At 48.6% G+C, this 21,511-nt stretch overlaps 1 protein-coding gene across 4 annotated transcripts in view; it reads right to left on the minus strand.

The window, feature by feature from the left end:
- Nucleotides 1–509: 509 nt before the first annotated feature.
- The window catches only part of Rbp (RIM-binding protein), a 471,200-nt gene continuing 450,198 nt past the window's right edge, over nucleotides 510–21,511 (minus strand). For 3 of the 4 annotated variants that reach the window (XM_065430255.2, XM_065430253.2, XM_065430254.2), the window contains 2 exons: nucleotides 17,869–17,912; nucleotides 510–8,291 (listed from right to left, as the gene is read on the minus strand). In XM_065430255.2, coding sequence (XP_065286327.1) covers nucleotides 7,611–8,291; nucleotides 17,869–17,912 — 725 coding nt within the window. In that variant the 3' untranslated portion in view covers nucleotides 510–7,610. The remainder of the gene's footprint in view (nucleotides 8,292–17,868; nucleotides 17,913–21,511) is intronic. The other variant, XM_065430256.2, reaches the window with a different exon arrangement.

Here is a 21,511-nt window from a genome sequence, read left to right on the forward strand (position 1 = left end):
ATTTTCATTCCTAAACAAATCGGGACTCTCATACATGTTTCGCGCGCAAATCGCTTGCGACTGACGTCACTCGCATCCGCCTTGCTCAGTCACAAACCCTGCCAACTTTCAGGCGGCACCGGTTTGGTCCTTTCAAAAATGTGAATAAACTGACACCCCGCACACATTTTTGTTACCGAATCGGAAAAACCTATAGATGTGCCTACTGCGAATAACCTGTAGCAGGCGTAAGGACAGATACGCTCAAATAATTAAGCCAACTTTCAAATTTACGCTAACAGGCACATACCTGATAATCTAAGCCGTAGGGCAAGTGCCAACTGTAATTATGTTTATATTGGGCGCGATTTCACGGCGCAGAAAGCTCGTCGGTTAGCTGGACAAACCAACGCCAGGTTGTCATCGTCAGCAAAATAACTTGAAGCCGAGAATGTTTGTTCTCGCTTCTCCACACCGAAAAATGCGCATGCCCGGTCATTTCAAGCACCACAGCAGCGTTAACGCCAACCTGATGGCAGCGAATGCTGAAGTGCAACGAAAGTTTAAGTTGCGATTAACAGAAAGAAGAAAAAAGAAACACACACACGAGAGGGATAGGAAAACAAAACGCGAAATGAGAAGATTGCTATTCTCGAGCGTCCCGCGTTATGCATATGCTGTCGTACACCATGCAGTTATTAAATAAAGAAAAGTACTTAAAACAACAAAAAGGAACACGGGAATGCAAACCAGGCTATTGGTCAAAAGGGGGTCGGGACATATATAAGGGGGCGAGCAACAGCCAGAAAGTTGCGAAGCGTTAGAAGCGACAATGCGCCGTTCGTCGTCATCACTGTTATTGCACATCAAAATAATATTAATAAAAATAATGACGCCCGCATGCAGCAGCAGGTTGCGGCAACGGCCAGGTCCAAGCGGTCAGACGCCGCGGACCCCCCAGGCGGCTGACCGACGAGCCACACGTCAGTTACACAATACGTCTCGTGCGATTATACACATAATGCATCGGTGTCTTCTCCGAAGAGCAAAGACGTCTCATCGGAATGTGTATGTGTGTGCGCGCGTGTGTGTGTGTGTGAAGAAGACTGCGGTGCCTATTGTGTCTGGACATATTTACATTGCGCGCGCAGTTCACGTTCAAAAACAAACGAAAACAAGAGTGTGATAACAGCATTAAGAAAAAAAAACAAATAACACCGCTTTCTTTCTGTCTTTCTCTCTCGTTCACTCTTTTTTTCCAAGCACACGACACTGTAGACACGCGCTGCACGAACGAAGAATGGGGAAGTAGGTCACAACTGAAAAAAAGGCACGTTCATATATCCGTGTGTGTGTGTCCAAACTTCCGACTCTCGCGTTCGTGTCCTATACCAGCCACAGCGGCGATCGCGCGGGATGTACCGAATATGTGGGTTCATCCCCTCGAGACGCCCAGTTGTCGGCCCGGAACCGGGTCACTCTTATATATGTATACGGGAGCAAGACATACTAAGGTCCCGTGTCATTCACGAGACTTGCACAGCAAGACCGCAGGATAACGCGCCGTAGCCGCTGTCGTCGCCATTTCCCGGTGCTTTGATTCAGTGAGACGGCGACGGCTGCTTAAAGGACGATATGTGACGAACACGGGCGCTCCGCATAGGCATACCACCCTAGCTTCAGGACCCGCTCGAATTATGGAAAGGAGCGCCCACATTGACGTGTAACGGGACGTGGGGATTTTGTGCGCGCCTTGGCGCGGTCGCAGGGGGCGAGCGTGAAAAAAAAAGAAATAAATAGAAGGCTACAAAACGGGTGAGGTGTTACGTTACTCGAGCTACTTGAAGCGCCAACCACGAGAGAAGCATTTCCACCGCGCTTCCGCGGTACCCGTGAGACATCGGAAGTGTTTCCCGCTTCGCGATGTCCAAGCCGTGATCAGGGTTAGAACTTCAACTGACGTACGCAGAGCGTAGATCACCTGTGGTCTTTTCCTAGGCCAATCTGCCGTTATACTGACTTGCCCTTTCGGCTATGTGTCTACGTATTATCTACAGGGAACAATCGTTGTCGAGCACGTTTCTTTGGTCTATAGCCGTACGCCGGCTTCTTCCGAGCGGGAGGCTTCCAGAAAGTCATATACATCAGTTACCAATGAATATCGAATCAGAAGTACACAGGCTATCCATAAACTATCTATTGCCGTGGAAGGCACGCGCCGATTACGCGTCGGAAGTACGTCTGTTGTGGTCGCCGTCAAGCAGCTAATCGTATCTGCTCGGACTTCGTCACAACCGAAATGGAGATAAAGCCGCAAAGCATGGAAGCTACGTGGAATGTACAAAAGGAGGCACCAATAAACTCATAAACAAGGAATCAAACAACGTGCGGGTTCTCAAAATCACTATACTCTGTCATAAGGATGGGCAGTGGTACACTCACATTCTTTCTTGTCTCTTAAAAATACCGAGCGTTTCGATCGACACAGGTGCACGGGGATTCCGCCCATTCTCTCGCCGTTTGACTGACTCCTGACCGACTGCACTGCAGCCACGCGAACACCAAGGAGAAATGCCACTTCTAATGAAGGGGGGGGGGGGGTCGTAGACGTAACACCGCTTAACACGATGTCTAGATTTAGCACGCATAGGTATGCGCATTGCATACCTTCGCCTATTATTCTGTACACAGCAGCCCTGTCATCGAACGCAGGCCACAATGCCACAGGAGTGCTCTGCGCGCGCAGCATTTTGCGAGGATTCCACAAGAACTCGCTCACCTGTGACCATCTGTACAAAATCGTTACAAGGAAGAAATTCAAGCAAACACACGAGAAACTAGCGTTCACTTAACGGCTGAATAGAGTTCGAAAGGCTACAATCATTAGAAAACGCCCTAATCCTGCAGTACAAAAATCGGCGCGATGTCTCAAGTTGGGTTAGACGTTATAGATGGACATTGCACAAGTCGAAACAACGCTAGCAAGAAGGAATATCAAGGCCATCAATTTCGCAACGCCGTGGATCGCCAGGCTCTTGTCGAAGCATGGTACTGCATTTGTGGGCGCAGAAAAAAGTAACAAAGTCATCGGGCGTCCGTCTATTACAGGCGCAAGTCAGGCGGACTACGCTGTCAAGCTTACATTTCTTACAAGGTGGCTGGGCACGCGCCATTGCTTACATCTGGCTTCCTATCTACGTAAGACTTCCCACAGCGTGTGCGCGTGTGTGATGTTGACATTTTACGTGGGGAAAAAGAAAGACCGCTAAGTCGGTTTGAGCGTCGTTAAGTTTGCGAACACAGCATGCTTCAGGAGTTGAGTGCTAAAGAAAGAAAGAAGGAAAGAAAACGAAGGAGTAAGAGCGGTAACAGTTTGCGAAACGTCGGTTTGTTGGGATCGTCTCCGGGACCTTATGTGCGAACACGGCCAAATTAAGCAACGACGCAAGCAGCGCAACACCGTTAAAAGCCACTGCTCTCGAACAAGGTCAGACAGGCCCCGCCTACTCTGAAATCAACGCCACTTTGCCACCGGGTTTCTACAGCGCACCTAACTTCTATGCTCCGTTAGGCAGAAACACCAAGCACCAAAGCGAGGCGGAGACCTTCGTCGACTCTACGAGGCTTCAGCTTCAGGATTTATTTTCCCTTTTTTTTTTGTGGTTCGCGAAACCCCGAAGCGAGCACGGTCGACAATTAGTTGTTTTCTACAGCAAAGCACTGCTAACCGTAAACTCGGCTTTTTTCCAAGAGACTCGGCTAGCACGTGGAGGCAGCTTTACGTCTGATAAGACATGGATACCGTTACATGTTTTGCGTTTCACTGTTAACTGATACACGGAGCAACTTTCACAGGCGCACACACACACGCGCGTGCGCCGAATGCTCAGAGTAAAATGAGTAAGGAGGCACTGACTGACGTTTGCCAAAAGCTGGACACGGTCTTGGTTTACTTGGTAAACAATCCGCTGTCAGCCAACGGATCAAGTCAATGGCGGCTAGCTGTGAGATGGCACGTGAGATGGCTGCACGACCCGAGAAAAAATTTTCTGCGGCTTACATTGAACTGCTTTTCTGCTGGGTCAAGAACTAGGCGAAGCTGAACAATGCTGGTTTTTCAGTAATTTTTCGAAGCCATCAATTTAGGGTTGCGCTACGCATGTGAAGAAAACTCAGAAGGCCTTCAAATCAAGCAAATGCAGGAACAATATGCGAGCGTGGAATTGCGTAGCAATCAGCAAGAGCCAAAGCTCTGCGTGTCTTTGAACAACAGAACTAGTTACCGAGGACTCCGTTCAGATAATAAATTGCACGCAGCACGTTCGCTTGGCAGGAGCAAGAGAATGAAAATAAAGAAAAAGATGCGGTTGAAACAATGCAACTGGCCTATCAAGAAAGCGCGAAACGAAAAAAACATGCAAGCTGGAATGGTTGCCTGGTTGGTGCGTGATGTTATTACTCAACCCATTATGAGGCTGAGTCCATGAATCGGGCGGTAGGTAGGAAAAGAAAAGAAAACTAAAAAGGAATTTTGTGAATAAAGAGAAAACGTTGCCGGATAGATTTGATTGGACGTGATCGCGTTAGAACAATGTATTTACGTTCAACCTTTATCGACTTCAAGTCTACTATGGGTTGGTGAATGTCATTTGGGTGTCAGCTACGGGCCCATTATAGCAGCTCCCCATGGGTGCCCTATCGCGTCACACCTTTGATTTTCTGTGCCATGTTAAATCCCACTTCGCTGTCGTCGTGTCACCGAATGCATTCTTTCCTTCTCAGTATGTATAGTTATAATGATCTTCCGTACAAACAATTCCGTTTGGGGTGTGAGCAATGTTTTGAGGTTTAAGAGCTGCACAAGGATGCATATAAAGTTTCCAGAACTTGCACTTGAAATGAGAAGCTCCTCATCCTTTAACGTCATTTAAGGGCATGCTTCGTCTTCGTGCTATTCTCGATCGTATTAGACGAATATTATGTCATTAATGAAGTCCTTAACGAAAAAGGAGAATAGATTTACCGGATCGCTTCTGTATGGCTATATGAAGGTATTGCGACGACTGGTAGGAACGGAGCCGAATTGAGGTCAGAAAGGTTTGAGCGTACCACAGGAAGCGCATATTATGTCGGTCGGCTCTTGAGAGTACAGCTGCTGCGAGACACAATAGGTTGTGTCTGCTTCAGTAGATTGAGTGACTGCTGAAAGTTTGAAAGAGTGGTTGCTGAAAGTGTCCCTCTCTGATGATCAGTACTTCGTGTGCAAGTAAAGTCATGCAAAACGCTTGCCATTCTCTGACGCTTACGACAAAAAGAAAACCGAAAACTCTCAAGCGGTACATAACACCGGTGCAAGGCGATCCCGAAGCGGCACAAAACTACATATACACACACAAGCACGCACAGACGCGAACACGCAAGCGCACGCCATACGTCTCGGGAAAAGCCAGAAGGTCCGCATAGTTAGAGAAGTGGTTTTTAGTGGTATGCTAATGAGCGTCGGGATGGTTAGGAACGAGATTCCTGAGTGGCGGAACGTCCGCTGTTGGCACGTGGAACGGGGCGCGAAGTGCTCGAACGACCAGGCGTCCGGAGCGTGCGCGCGTGCGACGTGTGCGCGGATATGTGCAAATATGACGCCATTTGCCGTCGCATCTCATTCCGTTTTTGCGATTTCGCTCAGAAGGACGCCACGTCTTGAAGCGAGAACCTGCTCATCGCCGATATTGAAGCGGCCGCTCGAAAGACGGGACGCTTTTCGAGCGCGTGACACACGTCGCCTCGGTGCGGCAAACGATACCGCGGTGGCTGACGGTTGTCCACTTCGAACGCACACGTAACTTCCATCGCGTCCCACGCTGTGAAAGCGGCTCGTGACGCATGGAGTTCAGTGTGGAGCTCGATTGCGAAATGCTTTGAAGGAGATGCTCGGCGCCTCAACTCGATAATTTTTTTCCGCGGTGTCACAGAAGAACAATAAAATAAGATACACAAACATAAGCAATACAAAGTTTGGTGTCAACAAAATGGCCCCAGTGCGAACGAGACAGTTGTGTGTACGTGTGTGTATGTGTGTGTATGTGGCATAGCTCTTGCGCTACTATATGGTGACCACAGCACGTAACCGCACAGCCGCTATAGTATAGCTTGATGACGTGCAGACCTGTGACATGAAAATTCAGTTAAGACAGTTCCTTTGTACATTGAATATGATCATGCTTCCTTTGAACGTCAATCAACGTTTCTTTTTTTATGGGACACGGGGAGGGATCGAGACAACGAGAAGTAAAAGAATTCACGTAAAGTCTTAAAAAGTTTGTATGCGAGAACAAATCACACAGCTAATACACGCAAGGCAGGCCCTCTGGCGCCTGCTATTTCTGCTGGATGCACAAAGACGCGCACGAACAGATACCATTGCGGAAGTTGTCCTGTTTTTCTCGCCCCAGAAGGCAGCGTATGCAGCAGGTGACAAAATGGCGGGTTGTGCGGGTTTGGGGGTGGCTTGGAGAGTCTCTTGTCCAGAACGCACTCGCCACAACGTCATGTACACTCGCTGAGCAGTGTTGTGACGGAAGGCGTTGCTCTCGTCGTTTCGCACGACGAGACGGCGATGTCTCTTTAAACGTTTCAACGACGACCACCGAATGGAGCATGTGGCCTTTTCTTAACGACGGTGAACAGCGTGGTGAAGAGAGGTTGTTCGCTTTTAGCATAACGCTCCAAACGAGGGTGAAATAAAGGCCAGCCATGTAGGAGAGATGTTGGTCACCAGCAGAAGACCAAGGGGGCTTTTTTACTTCGAGCAGAGGGACAAGCGCTTCCAGAGCGGAGCGAAGGCAGAATGCATTGTTCGTCCTGCTCTTGAGGACAGATCGGACTATTTACACTCTAAGCACACGTCCGATCTGACTGAGGGACAAGCTGAATGCCTTCGAGCAACATCGATGGCTCGCGTCTCTACATCTTCTCTCTCTTAATTTTTTTTTACACGTACGGGTTTGACAAATCCAGAATGCAAGGCATGGAAACCAGACAGATCTAGGAGAGCTCCAGCGTACTCTTTTCTTCTGGATTACTGAGAGAAACGCTTCTAGAGTTCGATCTTTTGTCAAGCTTTCACGAATGGCCACAATGTGCAGGCGCATCCCGTTTATTCATTGGCTTGTTTGTCTGGGACACAGCATTGCTCTCCTTAATAAGCGTGAACATCCTATGAGCCAACATCGTAAATGACGTTACCCCTCTCTTGCACTTCTTCCTTACCTATGGGAGACACCTTCCGTAAATCCAAAACCGGTTTTTCCGGCACTTCTTCCATCACCAATATCTGTCAACATGGCATTTCTAGTCGACCCGTCGATCATTTGACTGGACGTTGGGAGTCCTACCGTCCTCGAACGCAGAGAAAAGCAGGACGAACAATCAACATCCCCGTTTACGTGTCAGCATACGCAACTGCGCCTAGAAGCGGAGCCATGCAGATAGAGAGCACGGCGTGAACTCAGCCTTGCCGGATGCACGTCGGTGCAGGCGAGCCTACGTCCAGCTGCTTCTCAAGCGAGCGATGCCCTACTCAGATCTTCATAAGAGACGGATGGCCCTCGGGCCTTCTCGGCGGGGGCCCTTCCTCAGGGGACCGGAGGAGGCGCGGAGCCACGCTTCCCCTTCATGCCAAAGAGTCTCTTGAGCGCGTGCAGGAAGCGGAAGCGGCCTTTCTTCTTGGGCCTCTGCTGTTCGGGCGGCGGGGGCGGCGACTCGGCGACCGGCGTCGCCGGCACCGGCGAACGCTTCCCGTTGGCCACCAGGGTCGAAGGTCGCCGCGGTGGCGTCACCGCTCGTCGCCGCTTCAGCTGCCGGGTCTGCAGGCAGGCGCGTCTCCGGGCGGGCAGGAGGAGCGTCGGCGAATGCCGCTCACCATCGCTGCGCGGTGCCCACGACCGGCCGAGACGCGTACGAAGCGGCGCGCTGCTCGTGCGGGGACCGGTGCTCGTAGTGGGACGGCTCGAGCGCGACGCCGCCCGAGCCTGGCGGGGGCCCGCCCCGCTGCTGGTGCGGCTGCTGGTAGGCGTGTTGTTGCTGGTGCTGCTGGTGCTGCTGTTGCTGGTGGTGGAGGTGGTGTTGCTGCTGCTGCGCCGACCAGTGGTCCTCCGGTGGCGGCCCGTGGCGGCCCGCCGGCCCAGGAGCCTGGTGCGCAGGGGCCGACGAGTGCGACCTCTGGGAGCCGCCGCCCCCGTGGACTCCTTGAGACGGGTGGACGCCGCCGCCACCTCGGGGTCCGCCGCCTCCCATGGAGGGCTCGCCTCGCAGGTCTGCCAGTGCCGGGAAAGAGGAGAGGGCAGGAAAGAAGCGCTTTCAACCAGCGTCTATCATGCTGCGGTTCGCGGACACATGCGGGTCCTCGATATAGTTTGGTGTGATGCCTGTGAGTGACGTACAAAACGCTTCCTAACAAACAGAAGTGACAACCGCACTAGTTGGTGATGATTCGTTAGGAGGACGGTAGCGCAAAGCCAGAACAGTACGAGGAAGGAAGCGCCCGCTCTGTTTCCTTCCGTGTCCTCGTCTTCAACCGCGCTACCGTTGTCACAATGAATTATAATAAATCCGCGTAGCTTTAACTGTGGTACATTAGTTCTGTCTCGACTAATACTTATTTTTTTTGTGCCCACTTTGCCTTACGAATAATAAACATCCTCTTGGAGGACACCGAAGCACTATTGAGATGGTCAAGATATCCACGGTAGTCAAATGATAGAGAAGCACTGTGCTAAATGAAATTGAGTGCCTGAACTCATTTAAGATTCGACCTACATTTCACCCTCGCTGATAAACTAAAAAAAAAAACCCATACACCCTTGGAACGACTGCTACGACGAAAAGCTTTAGCGTGGGACCTGCTTTGTAACTATGGGCCGGTATTACGCGCGAGGTACATTAGCACGCACCAAAATGATGCAGTATCGCTGCTGATTCAAGCGTCGAATGATGCGCGTTGGAACAATGAACAGGCGTGGAAAGTTCCAGATTACAGGAGGTACGTCGGCCATGTCATGCTGCTCACCACGCAGATGACGATCAGCCCATCAGTCAGAACAGTGACTCACAGACTTCCGCTTTGCACAGCCTATATTGCTTCTTCTACCGCGCAAGAAACACTTGACAGCTGTGTGCGTACCTGTGGAGAAGCTTACGAAGAGATAAAGAATTTCTCGTACACTGCATGCATAAAATATTATACTCACCATAAAAGGCTTTCGGCGAAGCAACATGCTTCTGTGTAGGAATGGGAGCGTAGTCATCAGAAATATTGAAACGCAGTGCTGCCCACGTGTTAGTACACCCCCTTGGAGAATCAAGGAAAAGCTAGAGGATCTACTGATCCTGATCACTGTAATTCATATTTCGGCAAGTTCTTGCTTTAAATTGAATTATTTATTTTCTTCTCGAATAGCGTATATTTCTTACTTGAGTGTATCCGTGTGTCACCGCAAAACTTGTTTCTGTGTTTGAGAGTTTTGTGCCTAGAATGAGGCACTCACGGGGAACCTCTTTCGTAGGTGCCCTGGAACGCTTGTATTTTGTGAGCTTTAGAACTAATGTCGTGCTCTTTTTTTGTTTTCGCTTGCAAGAAACGCTGCTTTTTGAGGGCATTCATTACGTCAGAGAAGAGGGCGGCTGGCCCCGCTTAGCGGCGCGCACTTCCTAAGCACATCTAATGAAAAACAAAACAAGAAACACTGCCTTATAAAACCTGGCGTCGCATCAAAGGTGGAACTTGCTTTGCTTCGCCAGCTTCGGACCTGGACTCCGGAGGAAGCGCAGGCGTCCCATCGAATGTGTAATGGCAGGCCTTAGACTAAGTCGGACAGCTTCCTGATCGAATGAGCGCAGGAACAAAAAAAAAAAAATTCCTACAGAAAAGAGATGCGCACAGGACAACGACTTTCTCTTCGATTCGTTCAGTGGCAGTGACAGTCCCATTTGTTCAATTATGCAGAACCAACTAATGCGATTGACTGAACACTACAAAAATAACACCTGCAAGGGCATCACGCGAAACTATTATCAGTGCGCGGACGCAAGGGTTCCAACTCGCGTGGGAAAAAAAAAGTACTCCTTTCTTTTTTTTTTCGCCGTGTGACACTGTTAGTGGGCCACTTCTAATCCGCCTTTACCAGTTTCGAGCTGGTGCATGCGTTCTGTACGCATGTATATAAAGTTTGTGACTCAAAACCTAGATGACAGGCACAGCACACCGGATTACAGAGAAGAGTGGCCAATAGGGGCTTCCATACTTGAGGCGAGCCCACAAAAGTTTTTTCAGCATTGCTTTGTGGAACCTAGAAATTTTGCATCCACGACAGGCACGTCAAGTGTCACGAGGACTTCCAGCCGTGTCACGGAACCCAGGTTACTTCGCTTTTCGAAACAGCTCTTGGTAAAGCATAAACAAAAAACTGATATTAACTGTTACGTCCTCTTCTTCAATATGAGACTCCGTTTGCAATACTCGCATCTCACGAACTCGAGCTTTCTACGTATTTAAACCCTGTTTTGCATTTTCTATAGACATCGTCCTTATAGAAATGAATAATAATGTAATCTTTATATAATAACACAGCATTCTCAATATCGACGCGTGCGTTATAATGAATAAGAAAGGAGATAAGTGAAACGTACACAGAAGCGTTTACACCTAGTCTTAAAAACAAATCAAGCACGGAAACATGAACATATAACAGATAGTTTCTGTGTACACAGAAATTTGTCGCTTGCCCACGGTAACAGCGCTGACCCCGCAGGTTAGGCAAAAACATTATTTCAGTAGCCACCTGCTGTATGTTGCGCAGGAGAATGGCTGCTAATGCTAAGGACTAAATGAAGGGGCAAATAACAGATATGATTCGCATGCGTAATTCTATCAAAAATGTTAAACCCAAGTTAACATGCTTGACATGCTCTTTTTCCCCAAAACGAAAGACAGTGCAAAAGAGTAACACGTTTAATGAAGTGTGCAGAGAGAGAAGAAAACCTCCAGCCGACAATCGCAATCCCACGAGACGAACTCAAAGGGGTCCCACCGCATCGTATCGTAACGATACCGAAGCGTAGTGAATCAGCACAGGGCTGCCGCATTTAAAGAGGTACTACAGGGAATCATCAGATTAGGCCGCCGAGGTATCGTTTCGAAACCTTACTTTTAATTGACGGCGCGTGAAAAGATTGACCATTGCGGAAGAAAATGAAGGCACAATTTTTTTTTTAATAATCGCGCGCAGAAAAAGCAGAGCCTGACGGTTCACGTGACATTACGGACTTCAGTGTATTTTTTTCGTGGTCGGGGCACTTTGGAACGGTAGTAGATTTAATTTATGGTCCCTTCAGGATACAATATCGTCCTTTCTTACCGATAAACAAGACCCTAACAGAAGCTTTCAAAATAGATGACGTCATAGCGAGCTGGTGCGGGGAATTGAGGCTGGTGCGGAAATTGAGGCCGGTGCCGCCACCAGCTTTTTTTTTTTTTTATGCGAAGCATATTACGAGAGCTCAACCCAGCTCCTCAGGCGCGGCGGTGTCGCCTTGAAACCACGTGACACCGTGACGTCACGACAGAGGAGAAGTGGCTTTGGCTCAACTCTTGCAAGATGGGCTGGGTGGGAATCGAACCAGGGTCTCCGGAGTGTGAGACGGAGACGCTACCACTGAGCCACGAGTACGATGCTTCAAAGCGGTACAAAAGCGCCTCTAGTGAATGCGGTGTTGCCTTAGAAACGAGCTGTTTCTAAGGCTCAGGCGTGCGTCGCTTGCTCAGGCGCACATTTCGTTGCCGCGCCGAACGCTGCGTTGCTCGACGCTCACCGCGTCCAATGCGGGGCGTCCAAGGCGAAGCAGAGTAACGCATGAGTTGTTTCTTCGTCTAGCCGAACCAAATATAGCCAAGCAACAGCAGTTCACCAAGCTAAACAGTGGTTCAACAACTAAAATAAAGGCTAGTATGCTTCGCATCCTGGGCTTAACCTTACCTAAGCCACAGCCATTTTTTTCATCTCCTCTGGCCTAGCTGTAGCCTCCTTTCACCGTTACAGTGCTGGTTTTGCTGTCGCAGGAACGTAATTTACAGTACAGCTTCACTTAATGTCCCCGCTAAGCGTCCCTTTAAGAGCTAAGCGTCAGCACCTGCTCTATACTTAGCTGGTTGGTTTATGCTTGCTGTAGCGAACAGCTCTACGATACAGTAAGCAAAGTGTCGATCAGGTAGAGAAACTGAAGCACTAATAACAGTATGAATGATTAATGTATTACGTATTCGCTTTCTTCGTTTTTTTTTTCACTGGGGATGTAGGCTGCGTGCTGGGGCAACAGTGATTTCATTGTTTGCTCGCTTCCATTAAAATATGATTTAAATCATGAATTGGTGCTCCGTTGGTAAGATAGAATGGGCGCGAAAAAACAAATCGTAAACGCACTCGTGCGCCAGGCTTACAGAGATGGCGTGACGAGATGTAGGCGTAGGATAGACGTTCGGCTGAGCGAGTGAATGCCGGCAACGTGATAAGCGGTGATCGATCCTTCGCACTCTTCTCAACGCTTTAGCCGATTTCTAGAGCAAGTAAACGAGTGTATTTTGGTCACGTCCGAGTAAACAGATTATCCCTAGACTTCTGCTGAGTTGCTCGCGGACTATGACCTCGTCACTGTCTGCGCAGTAATATATGTTTGCTTTCTCCGTGTTCCCGTGACCTGGTCCCGTTTGCGTTGTTTCTGTACTTGTGTAACCTTTTTCTTTTCTCTCTCTCTGTCTCTTTTCTTCATCGTGATTAGTGGATTTGTCTCGACAGGGGTTTCTTTATTCCGTTACCTCGCTTTCTTGGTGGTTTTCTTCGACAATATATTTGGAATAACTGCCTCTTTCAGTGGCCAAACAGTTATCGTTCATCGCTAACAAAAAAATAAGCGACAAGGCAGCACCGACAAAAAATTGTTAAATTATGGGGTTTTAGGTGCCAAAACCGCGATCCCATTATGAGGCAAGCCGTAGTGGGGTGAGTCCGGATTAATTTTGAACACCTGGCGGCACCTTAACGTGCACCTAAATCTAAGTAAAACGGGTGTTTTCGCATTTCGTGGCAATATGAGTGACCCCCCCCGCCCCTTTTTACGGAAGGCAGACGCCAACAGAGCGAGCCTGCACGTTCAGCTATGATCCAATATAACACTACTGAATGGAATAAGGGGGAAGCTTGGGCGAGTTGGCCATTCAATATCGACATGTTTGCACAGCGCAAAAGACGAGGACCGAAGAAGGGGGGGGAGGGAGGGATATAGATAAGAAGAAGGTAGGGAGGTTAACCAGAATCACGTCCGGTTGGCTACCCTACACCGGGGGAGCGGGAAAGGGGGAAAACAAAGATAACAGGGAGAGAGTGGAGGGAAGGAAAGAAGGAAATTGCAGTGAGTTCGCTGACGTGTGTGGTCTTACAGAAATTACAATTAGAGTCACAAATGGTCGCACAAGCCCGTCGTCCTTAAGAAGCACAAAAGTGCCTTCACAGCTTTTTGGGCCGACGGGCGATGGGGGCGGTGTTCGAGCAGCAGCTGCACAGAAAGCGGCCGATTGTCCAGTTTTTGAAAAGCCCTGGCAAGTTCTTGTCTCTCAGGGGTGTATCGTGGACAGTGGCACAGCAGGTGGTCGATGTTTTCTTCCGTGCCACAGACCTCGCATGCTCCACTGTCAGTCACTCCAATCAATGTAGAGTATGCCTTTGTGAACGCAACTCCTAACCAAAGGCGACAGAGAAGCGTAGCTTCACGTCGAGGAAGTCCGAGTGGAGGCCGGAGTTGCAGGGAGGGGTTTAGTCGATGCAGTCGTGTAAGTCGTAAGTTTGGCGAGTTCCACTCGGTCAGTGTGAGACTGCGTGCCAAATGTCGAAGCTGCCTAGCGGCGTCTGTCCTCGAAAGCGGAATCGGAACGCTCTGCTCTTCATGATGTGCTGTACGAGCAGCGTTATCGGCGTAATCATTGCCACTGATTCCACAATGGCCAGGTACCCATTGAAAAATGACCTCGTGACCTTTTTGTTGGACATCATGGTAAAGTTTCGCGATTTCGTATGTCAGTTGGTCATAGCATCCGTGTCGAAGAACTGACTGCGTGCACTGTAATGCCGGTTTGGAATCACAGAACACAGCCCATTTTCTAGCTCTTTCAGATTCAATGAATTCCAGTGCTCGACGCAGGGCCGTTAGTTCTGCTGCCGTTGAAGTCGTGACATGCGATGTCTTGAAGCGCAGTGTCATTCCTCGCGTTGGTACCACCACGGCACCACCGGAACTGCACGACGTAGTTGATCCATCGGTGTAGATGTGGACGTGGTTTCTGTACTTTTCATGCAGAAGAAGTAAGCTCAGCTGTTTTAGAGCAGGGGCCGGTAGATCTGTTTTCTTCTGTAGTCCTGGAATCATTAGATGCACTTGTGGGCGGCTCAAACACCACGGAGGAAACGCTGGCTTGGCCGCAGGTGCGTACCCCGAAGTAAACGACGCACGATGTGCACTGACAATGCCACTAAATGTCGAGCAGGGCCTTGCAGCAGTGAGGCTCGCCAAGTGGTGGGAAGGAGTCCTAGCATAATGCCTGAGATGCATACGCATTGTCTCAACGGTAATGTGCGTTTTGATTGGGTAATCCTGCGCCAGGGCAACGGTCTCAGCCGTTGATGCACTGCGTGGTAAGCCAAGACATATCTTAAGGGCTTGGGCTTGAATGCTCTGTATCGTACGCAGGTTAGACTTGCAGGTGTTGGATATCGCAGGCAGGCTGTATCGCAGGAATCCAACGAACAACGCCATGTACAGCTGTAACATAGCGTGTACAGATACTCCCCAACTTTTTCCAGCAAGGAACCTGAACAGGTGGCAGATAGCAGTCAGCCGCTTTTTCACGTAATTGACGTGCGGAGTCCAAGACAGGTCTCTGTCAATTACGACTCCCAAGAATCTGTGACTTCTGCTGTATGGTATAAGTTGTCCGTTAATAGATACGCCGTAACCAGACATTGGCTTCCTCGTGAATGCCACCATTGCGCACTTTCCGCATGAAATTTCAAGTCCCTGTTCACGAAGGTAGCAAGATGTCATTGTGGCAGCCTTCTGAAGCCGAGCGCGAAGCTGAGGTCGTGTCACGCTTGATGTCCAAATGCAGATGTCGTCCGCATAGATGGAAAGTCGTACGGTGCTTGGCAAGTTGTCAACTAATCCACAGAGGGTGAGATTGAAAAGAGTCGGGCTAAGCACTCCGCCTTGAGGGACTCCTCGGCTACCGTAATGCTCGGATGTCGGGCCATTTTCTGTGTCTACATAGAATGGTCTCCTCTGTAAGTAGTTGCACACCCACATATACATCTTACCACCAAGTCCGACGGCTTCTAACGTGCTAAGGATGGCTTCATGGGTGACATTATCATAAGCCCCTTTAACGTCTAGAAACAGAGCAGCAGATAGTCGCTTACAGGCCTTTTGGTGTTGTACAAATGTTATCAAGTCAACAACGTTGTCTGTTGACGAACGGCCACGTCTGAATCCGGCCATGGCATCTGGGTAGATTTCATAGTACTCTAAGTACCATTCTAGACGTGTTAAAATCATTCTTTCCATTGTTTTTCCGACACAGCTGGCAAGTGCTATCGGACGGTATGAGGAAATGTCCAAAGGCGACTTGCCAGCTTTCAGAAGTGGAATGAGGCGAGTTGACTTCCATTCTTGCGGAACCGTACCCGTCTGCCAGGAGTCATTGTACAGGAGCAAGAGTGCCTTCCGAGCTTGGTCTCCTAGGTTACACAGGGCACGGTATGTAATGCCGTCAGGTCCTGGCGCTGAAGAACGCCTGCACAAAGCCAGCGCAGCTTCTAGTTCGTCCATAGAAAAAGGGCATTCCATGCGGGGATCACGTGAGAACCGTGGGTGGTCGAGCGTCCCCGTACCCGTTCCATCGGAATTTGCTTCGCCAGCAATCTTTCTGCAGAAAGATTCAGCGACATCAATATCTCTACATTGTAGATGGAGTGCCAGAGATTTAAACGGGTGGCGCTGACCAAAGGTTGTGCGAAGGCCACGAACAGTCCTCCATATAAGCGACAAAGGTTTTCGCGGATCCAGGGACTCGCAAAAGGATACCCATTGTCGCGAAGCCAGCTTGGTCATGTGACGCTGTATTTTCTTTTGTGTTCGTCTAGCCAATCTCAAATCATAATTGGACTTCGTGCGTCTATATCTTCGCTCCGCACGACGGCGAATTGCTCGAAGTTTCGCTAGTTCAATGTCGAAATCGGTGCGGGAAGAACTCTTCGAAAGGAAATGCGTGGTTGTTTGTATGGCATCCTTTATCGCGCCCTGTAGGTTATAGGAGGTGCCGTCATGACAACAGTCTTCCATTATTATTTTGTATTTAGGCCAATCGGTGCACTTGACGGTTCTGGAGGACTTGGAGCTAGTCAAACCGAAGGACCGAAGGAAGAACACAACACAGGCGCTGTGTTGTGTTCTTCCTTCAGTCCTCGTCTTTTGCGGTGTGCAAACATGTCGATATTGAATGGGATAGCTCCACAGAATGCACACTTAAGCAACTCGACCCCTATTTAAGAAAAAAATACAGAAGAAACAAAGAAATCCGGACGCAAAATAACAACAAGCATTTGTCCAACTCTTGTATAAATTGTGCCCATTTTCTTTTTTACCCTTTTGTTCAGTTGACCGTCTTCATAACGCATTTGTTTCTTTTTACTAGTTACATCTGAGGCCTTTTCCTCACCAAACCTATTTCCCATTCTACGAAGCGTGATAATTATTTTTCCTTTTCAGGTTTTATTTCTTATTTTTATCGAACGCTGTTGAGGGATGCTCAGCAAGGTTTCTCAACGCCGTATTCTACTAACGTCGGCCCATTAGGCACTTCACCCTGACTGACGAAAGTCTAGAGCAGTGCCGTCACTAGAGATAAGTCGTTATTCCGGTTTAATGATAATCCGCGAAGATTGCTGACCGCGAAAAAAAAATTCGAGCAGCTGCTTTCGGCCCACACTCGAATGCACTGGAGTGAAGCTGGGTTCTTCGAGCAATCCCTTGTCGCAAAGGAGTCGTCGAATAGAGAAAGCGCGCCGAGCTCAATCGGAGTCGAGGCTTTTTGCTCAGTACGGTGCCGAGTCCCTCAGTGGTTGGCGTTCATTTCATACAAGAAATTCCCAGAGGAAACTCCGGCTATAGTGTAGCCAGTAAGCCAGCACGGGGGCGATGGGGGCAGCGCCTGGATTGGCTGAAACATCGTCCTTCCTGAATTGAGCGGCTTAGTGCGATTTCGCAAACATATTCATTCATGACAAAATGTTGCTTTACAAATGCAACAATTCGCAATGATTAGACGCGTGCGCGGATGCTTACTGCCTTGCTGCGTTTTGAAAATAACGATTCCTTGAAAATTTTAGAAATATATAACGCGTAATAAATAACGCTGAAGAAACGCCCGGAGCCACAGGCACAAAGGCGAGATAAATGCATCTATAATATCCGTCGAATCCAATGGAGGCTGAACGAGTACGACGCGACAGTTCCCTCTAGTATGTGTATATATATATATATATATATATATGTGTTTGGTGAGCTTGCTGAAGGTTGCACGGATTACCTAGTGATTGCGCAGATTACCTAGGATTACCGAAGACCGGCTATAGCGGCGATCACGACATTTCAAACTCCAAGTGTGACTGTAAGCGCGTGAGTATCACTCGTGAACTCCGTGTGGGCAACCCGGTGATGCTTGTTGGCATGCAAGTGCACGGCTTTGCGACACATGCTGAGAAAAAATACCCCGGTAAAAGCAAGCGAAATTACCATGACAGAGGTTGGGCTCTCACTGGTTCTGTTAGTAAAAGAGGCTGTGAAAGAAAAGTCAGGAAATAAAGAGAACGAATTTCAAACAGAACATAAGATACTTTTCAAAGCGAGGCGGATTTCTCTGTTGCCCTGCGCTGCTTCTTTTCTATCTCTCACTCTCACTTTTCTTTAGAGCGACGTCACAAGGTTAACGCAAGAGAGCACGATAGAGTGTTAATTATAAGCACAAAAATAAAAAAGCGCATTTAGCAAGACAAACGAAAGAATGCTAGTTTCCCATAGTCTTGACACAAGGTATCTTTACATGAACTGCGAAGCAGAAGGTTTTTTTTTATCAGATTAAACTAAAAGTGTGTCATTCTCCTCGACCTTTCTCACCTACATTAGCCCAATTTGGCTAAAGATTAGTTAACAAACTAAATGTCACTTCGGATAGCCTGATTTTTAAAAATATTTTTCTTAAAATGAATTCTAAGTACGTGTTTCTGGCAAACTGCACAAGCAGAAGCCCGCAAGCAGTGTCACATCTTCAAGGACGATTTATTCTGAAATATAGACAACATCTACGTTTTCACAAATAACTCTGTACTTACAGTCGTCATACACATTGCAAAACAAAAAAGCTTCGAGTATCTCCTCTGGCGGGAGTGCTCGCATGGCGGTTAAATAAGTAAATAAATAATTAATAATGAGCATGCAGTCACTCCCCACCATAGGAATTAAAAGTGTCAATAATCAACTTCATGATACTTTCGTTGCAATGAGCACAGGGCTACAAAAGAAACAAAAAAAAAAGCCGTCGTTCGACGAGCTCCGCGGCCCTAAACAAACGCCAAGCAGAAGGCGCTCGATGGCGGATGCTGTCACCTCACCAAATATGGCGGCGCCCATGAGTACATTGGTGTAGGAGGTCTATATCACAGTACCTTAGTGTCTGCTTGTAAAGCATCGTTACGTTCTTCCCCCCGACTTTCTGTACAAGTTATGTGCACAACAAGCCTTCCCTTTGGCTGCGATGCCCGTTCGGGTCGTTACGTCTGTGCCAGGGACTCATCTGGCAGTTTTGTGCGCTCGCAGTCCGCTGCAACGACGCAGTTTCATCACGTGGATTCTCTTCCGCGTCGGATTAGCTTATGACACCTGGTTGCCACCTATTGCTTCGCTTACACTGGCGCCAGAGGACAATGCTACTGCGGTAAGCACAGCAGAAAGGCAGCAAAATCGACGGGTGAGTGTCACGAAAATCATTGCGTTAGTAGAGTGCTTTAGTTGAGCGTGTCTGCGCTCCGCTAAGCAGAGCGGAAGCGCGAATGCGCATGCGCCGTCCGCTTAGCCGTAAGCGGGCTAGCGGAGCGAGCACGGAGGAAGGAAACTAAGGAGAGGCCCTACCCCCTCCGCGCGCTAGGAGAAAAGTGTGGCGGAAATGACGTAGTAGGTTCTCAGGTTTTTGCTGCTCTTTTATTTTTTGGCTGTATGGCCACGCCTTTTGGGCCACAATGGCGGCGTTGTTATGGTTTTGAGCGCTCACACGTGTTGCTCTGGTAGGTTTCGTGCCGTGGCAAAGTCGCTGTGTGGGCGGGCTTGCGTTAGTCACCGTGTCTTGTTGCGCTGTGTTACCTGCACCGTGCTCTGCCGGATGTTGCGCGAACACGCGCGCTCCGCGCGCGGAACCGCGCGCAGCGCGGCGTGGTTTCGCGAAAGATGTAAACAAGAGAGGAGGGCGGCACAAAAGGCGGAGCATCGCCATGAGCAACGCCAACTTCCGGCTTCACTTTTGCTTCACAAAGAGTGACGTCAGGGCCTCTCCTTAGTTTCCTTCCTCCGTGGGAGCGAGGAACACGGTCCGCTGAGAAGCTGCCTGAGCGGAGCGTGCTGCGCAGCGCTTTGGCTCGGCTAGCGTTGGCGTCAGAAAGGATTGGATTGGATGCAGAAAGCAAGCGCTCTGGCTATCACGCGGCGTTCCCATAGACGGAGCTTTATTTTCCACAGGATAAAATGGACCGGTAACGCATTACAAGCGCACGTTTAGATACTTCATGGAGAAATAAGTTATATATATGCAAATATGCCTTTTACTGTATAAGTCATATCATTATCCAACAAACACTGACACCAAGAACAACATAGGGGAAATTACTTGTGCTTAAATTTCCCCTATGTTGTCCTTGGTGTCAGTGTTTGTTGGCTTATGATATGACTAATAAAAATCGGGACCCTCGGTTAACCCCCCTCTCTTCTCGTTTTTTACTGTATAAGAATGACGAATAGGTGTTTTTCTTTTCTTTCATTATCCTTAATTTGACCAGGGGGCGCTGCAACTACGAAAGGTCCGCTCTGCTACGCTAAACGTATAACTAAAACGTGAAAATCGCCCACCGCTCCACTGCGGCTTAGCGGGGCAGCTCGGAGCGGAGCGTACCGTAAAGACGCTCAACTAAAACACTCTATAGTCGGATACCACTTTAGAAAAAAGGGGAGGCCCCGCCCAGATGACCAAAGCGGCGAAGTCACCGGCCGTCCGGCGCATGACGTCGGTCCAGAGTGCGCGCCCATTGGAGGATGCTCGTGTGCATCCGCCTCGGAGGAGTAAACGCCCCCTTTTTTCTAAAGTTGTATCCGACTATAGCAGCCGGGAAGCGGGGAGACGTGGCACTGGGCGTCATCGCCGGTGCATGCACGTCAAAGGCTGGCACGCCGGCCCTAGACACTGTGCAAACTTATGGACTCGTTATTTCTTAACGTCCAACGAAGCTGCAACTACTTCTATGAAGACAAGTTTAACTTTCCTGTTATGGCCGATTCCTATGGAAGAAGAATGAAGAAGTCAAACATTAGGTTAAAGAACTTGCGCCGCAAACAAGGTGGTTTAAGCATTTATATATGATTTCTATGAATATTAAGTAACTCATTGTTTAATGTTTACATAAGCTATAAACTTCCCAGAACGTCTATTGTGGTTGCATCAGATAAGTGAGCCAAACAAGCTCGTTACGAATACAATCAATTGTAGCACGTTAAGGTCAGTACAAACATCAGTTCGCCATGTGTAGCCGCCAAAATAGTGCGGTGACACCCAGCGAAGCTCGTGGAACGATTATGAAGCTTAAAAATTGCAGTCCTCGCTTAGATTCCATATGCTCTTGTCACACCAAGGAAATTGTTGACAGCGTATGTGAAGCTTTCAGTCACGTTGTCAATTTAGTCGTTATAACTGCCGTTTTCCCCAGTGGCTTGAAAACATAAAAACTAATTCCTGTGTACAGGCCTACATGAATATTGCCGTGTTCCAGTAGAACAGTAAAAAAAGGTAACAGAACAGCGCCTCTCTAACTACTTGGACAAGTTCCAACTATTAACAGGTAGACAGTTTGGTTTTCGTCCTGGATATTCTACTAGCATAGTTTAAACACGCTCACTGACACGATCAAAGCGCAAATTCGTAAGATCTGTCTTTATTGATTACTCGAAAGTATTCGATTTCCTCAATCACAGCATTCTCTTCACTAAACTCCGCGCTTACGGCATAACAGGTCCCTCTTCAGAGCTAGTGCGAAGTTGTTTACAAGACAGGCAGCAACAGGTTTGCATTTCAGGAGTACTGGCTGATAAAAAAAAGTAATTAACAAGGAAGTTCCACAGG

The sequence above is a fragment of the Dermacentor albipictus genome, chromosome 2 (assembly GCF_038994185.2).
Source record: "Dermacentor albipictus isolate Rhodes 1998 colony chromosome 2, USDA_Dalb.pri_finalv2, whole genome shotgun sequence".
Lineage (NCBI taxonomy): Eukaryota > Metazoa > Arthropoda > Arachnida > Ixodida > Ixodidae > Dermacentor > Dermacentor albipictus.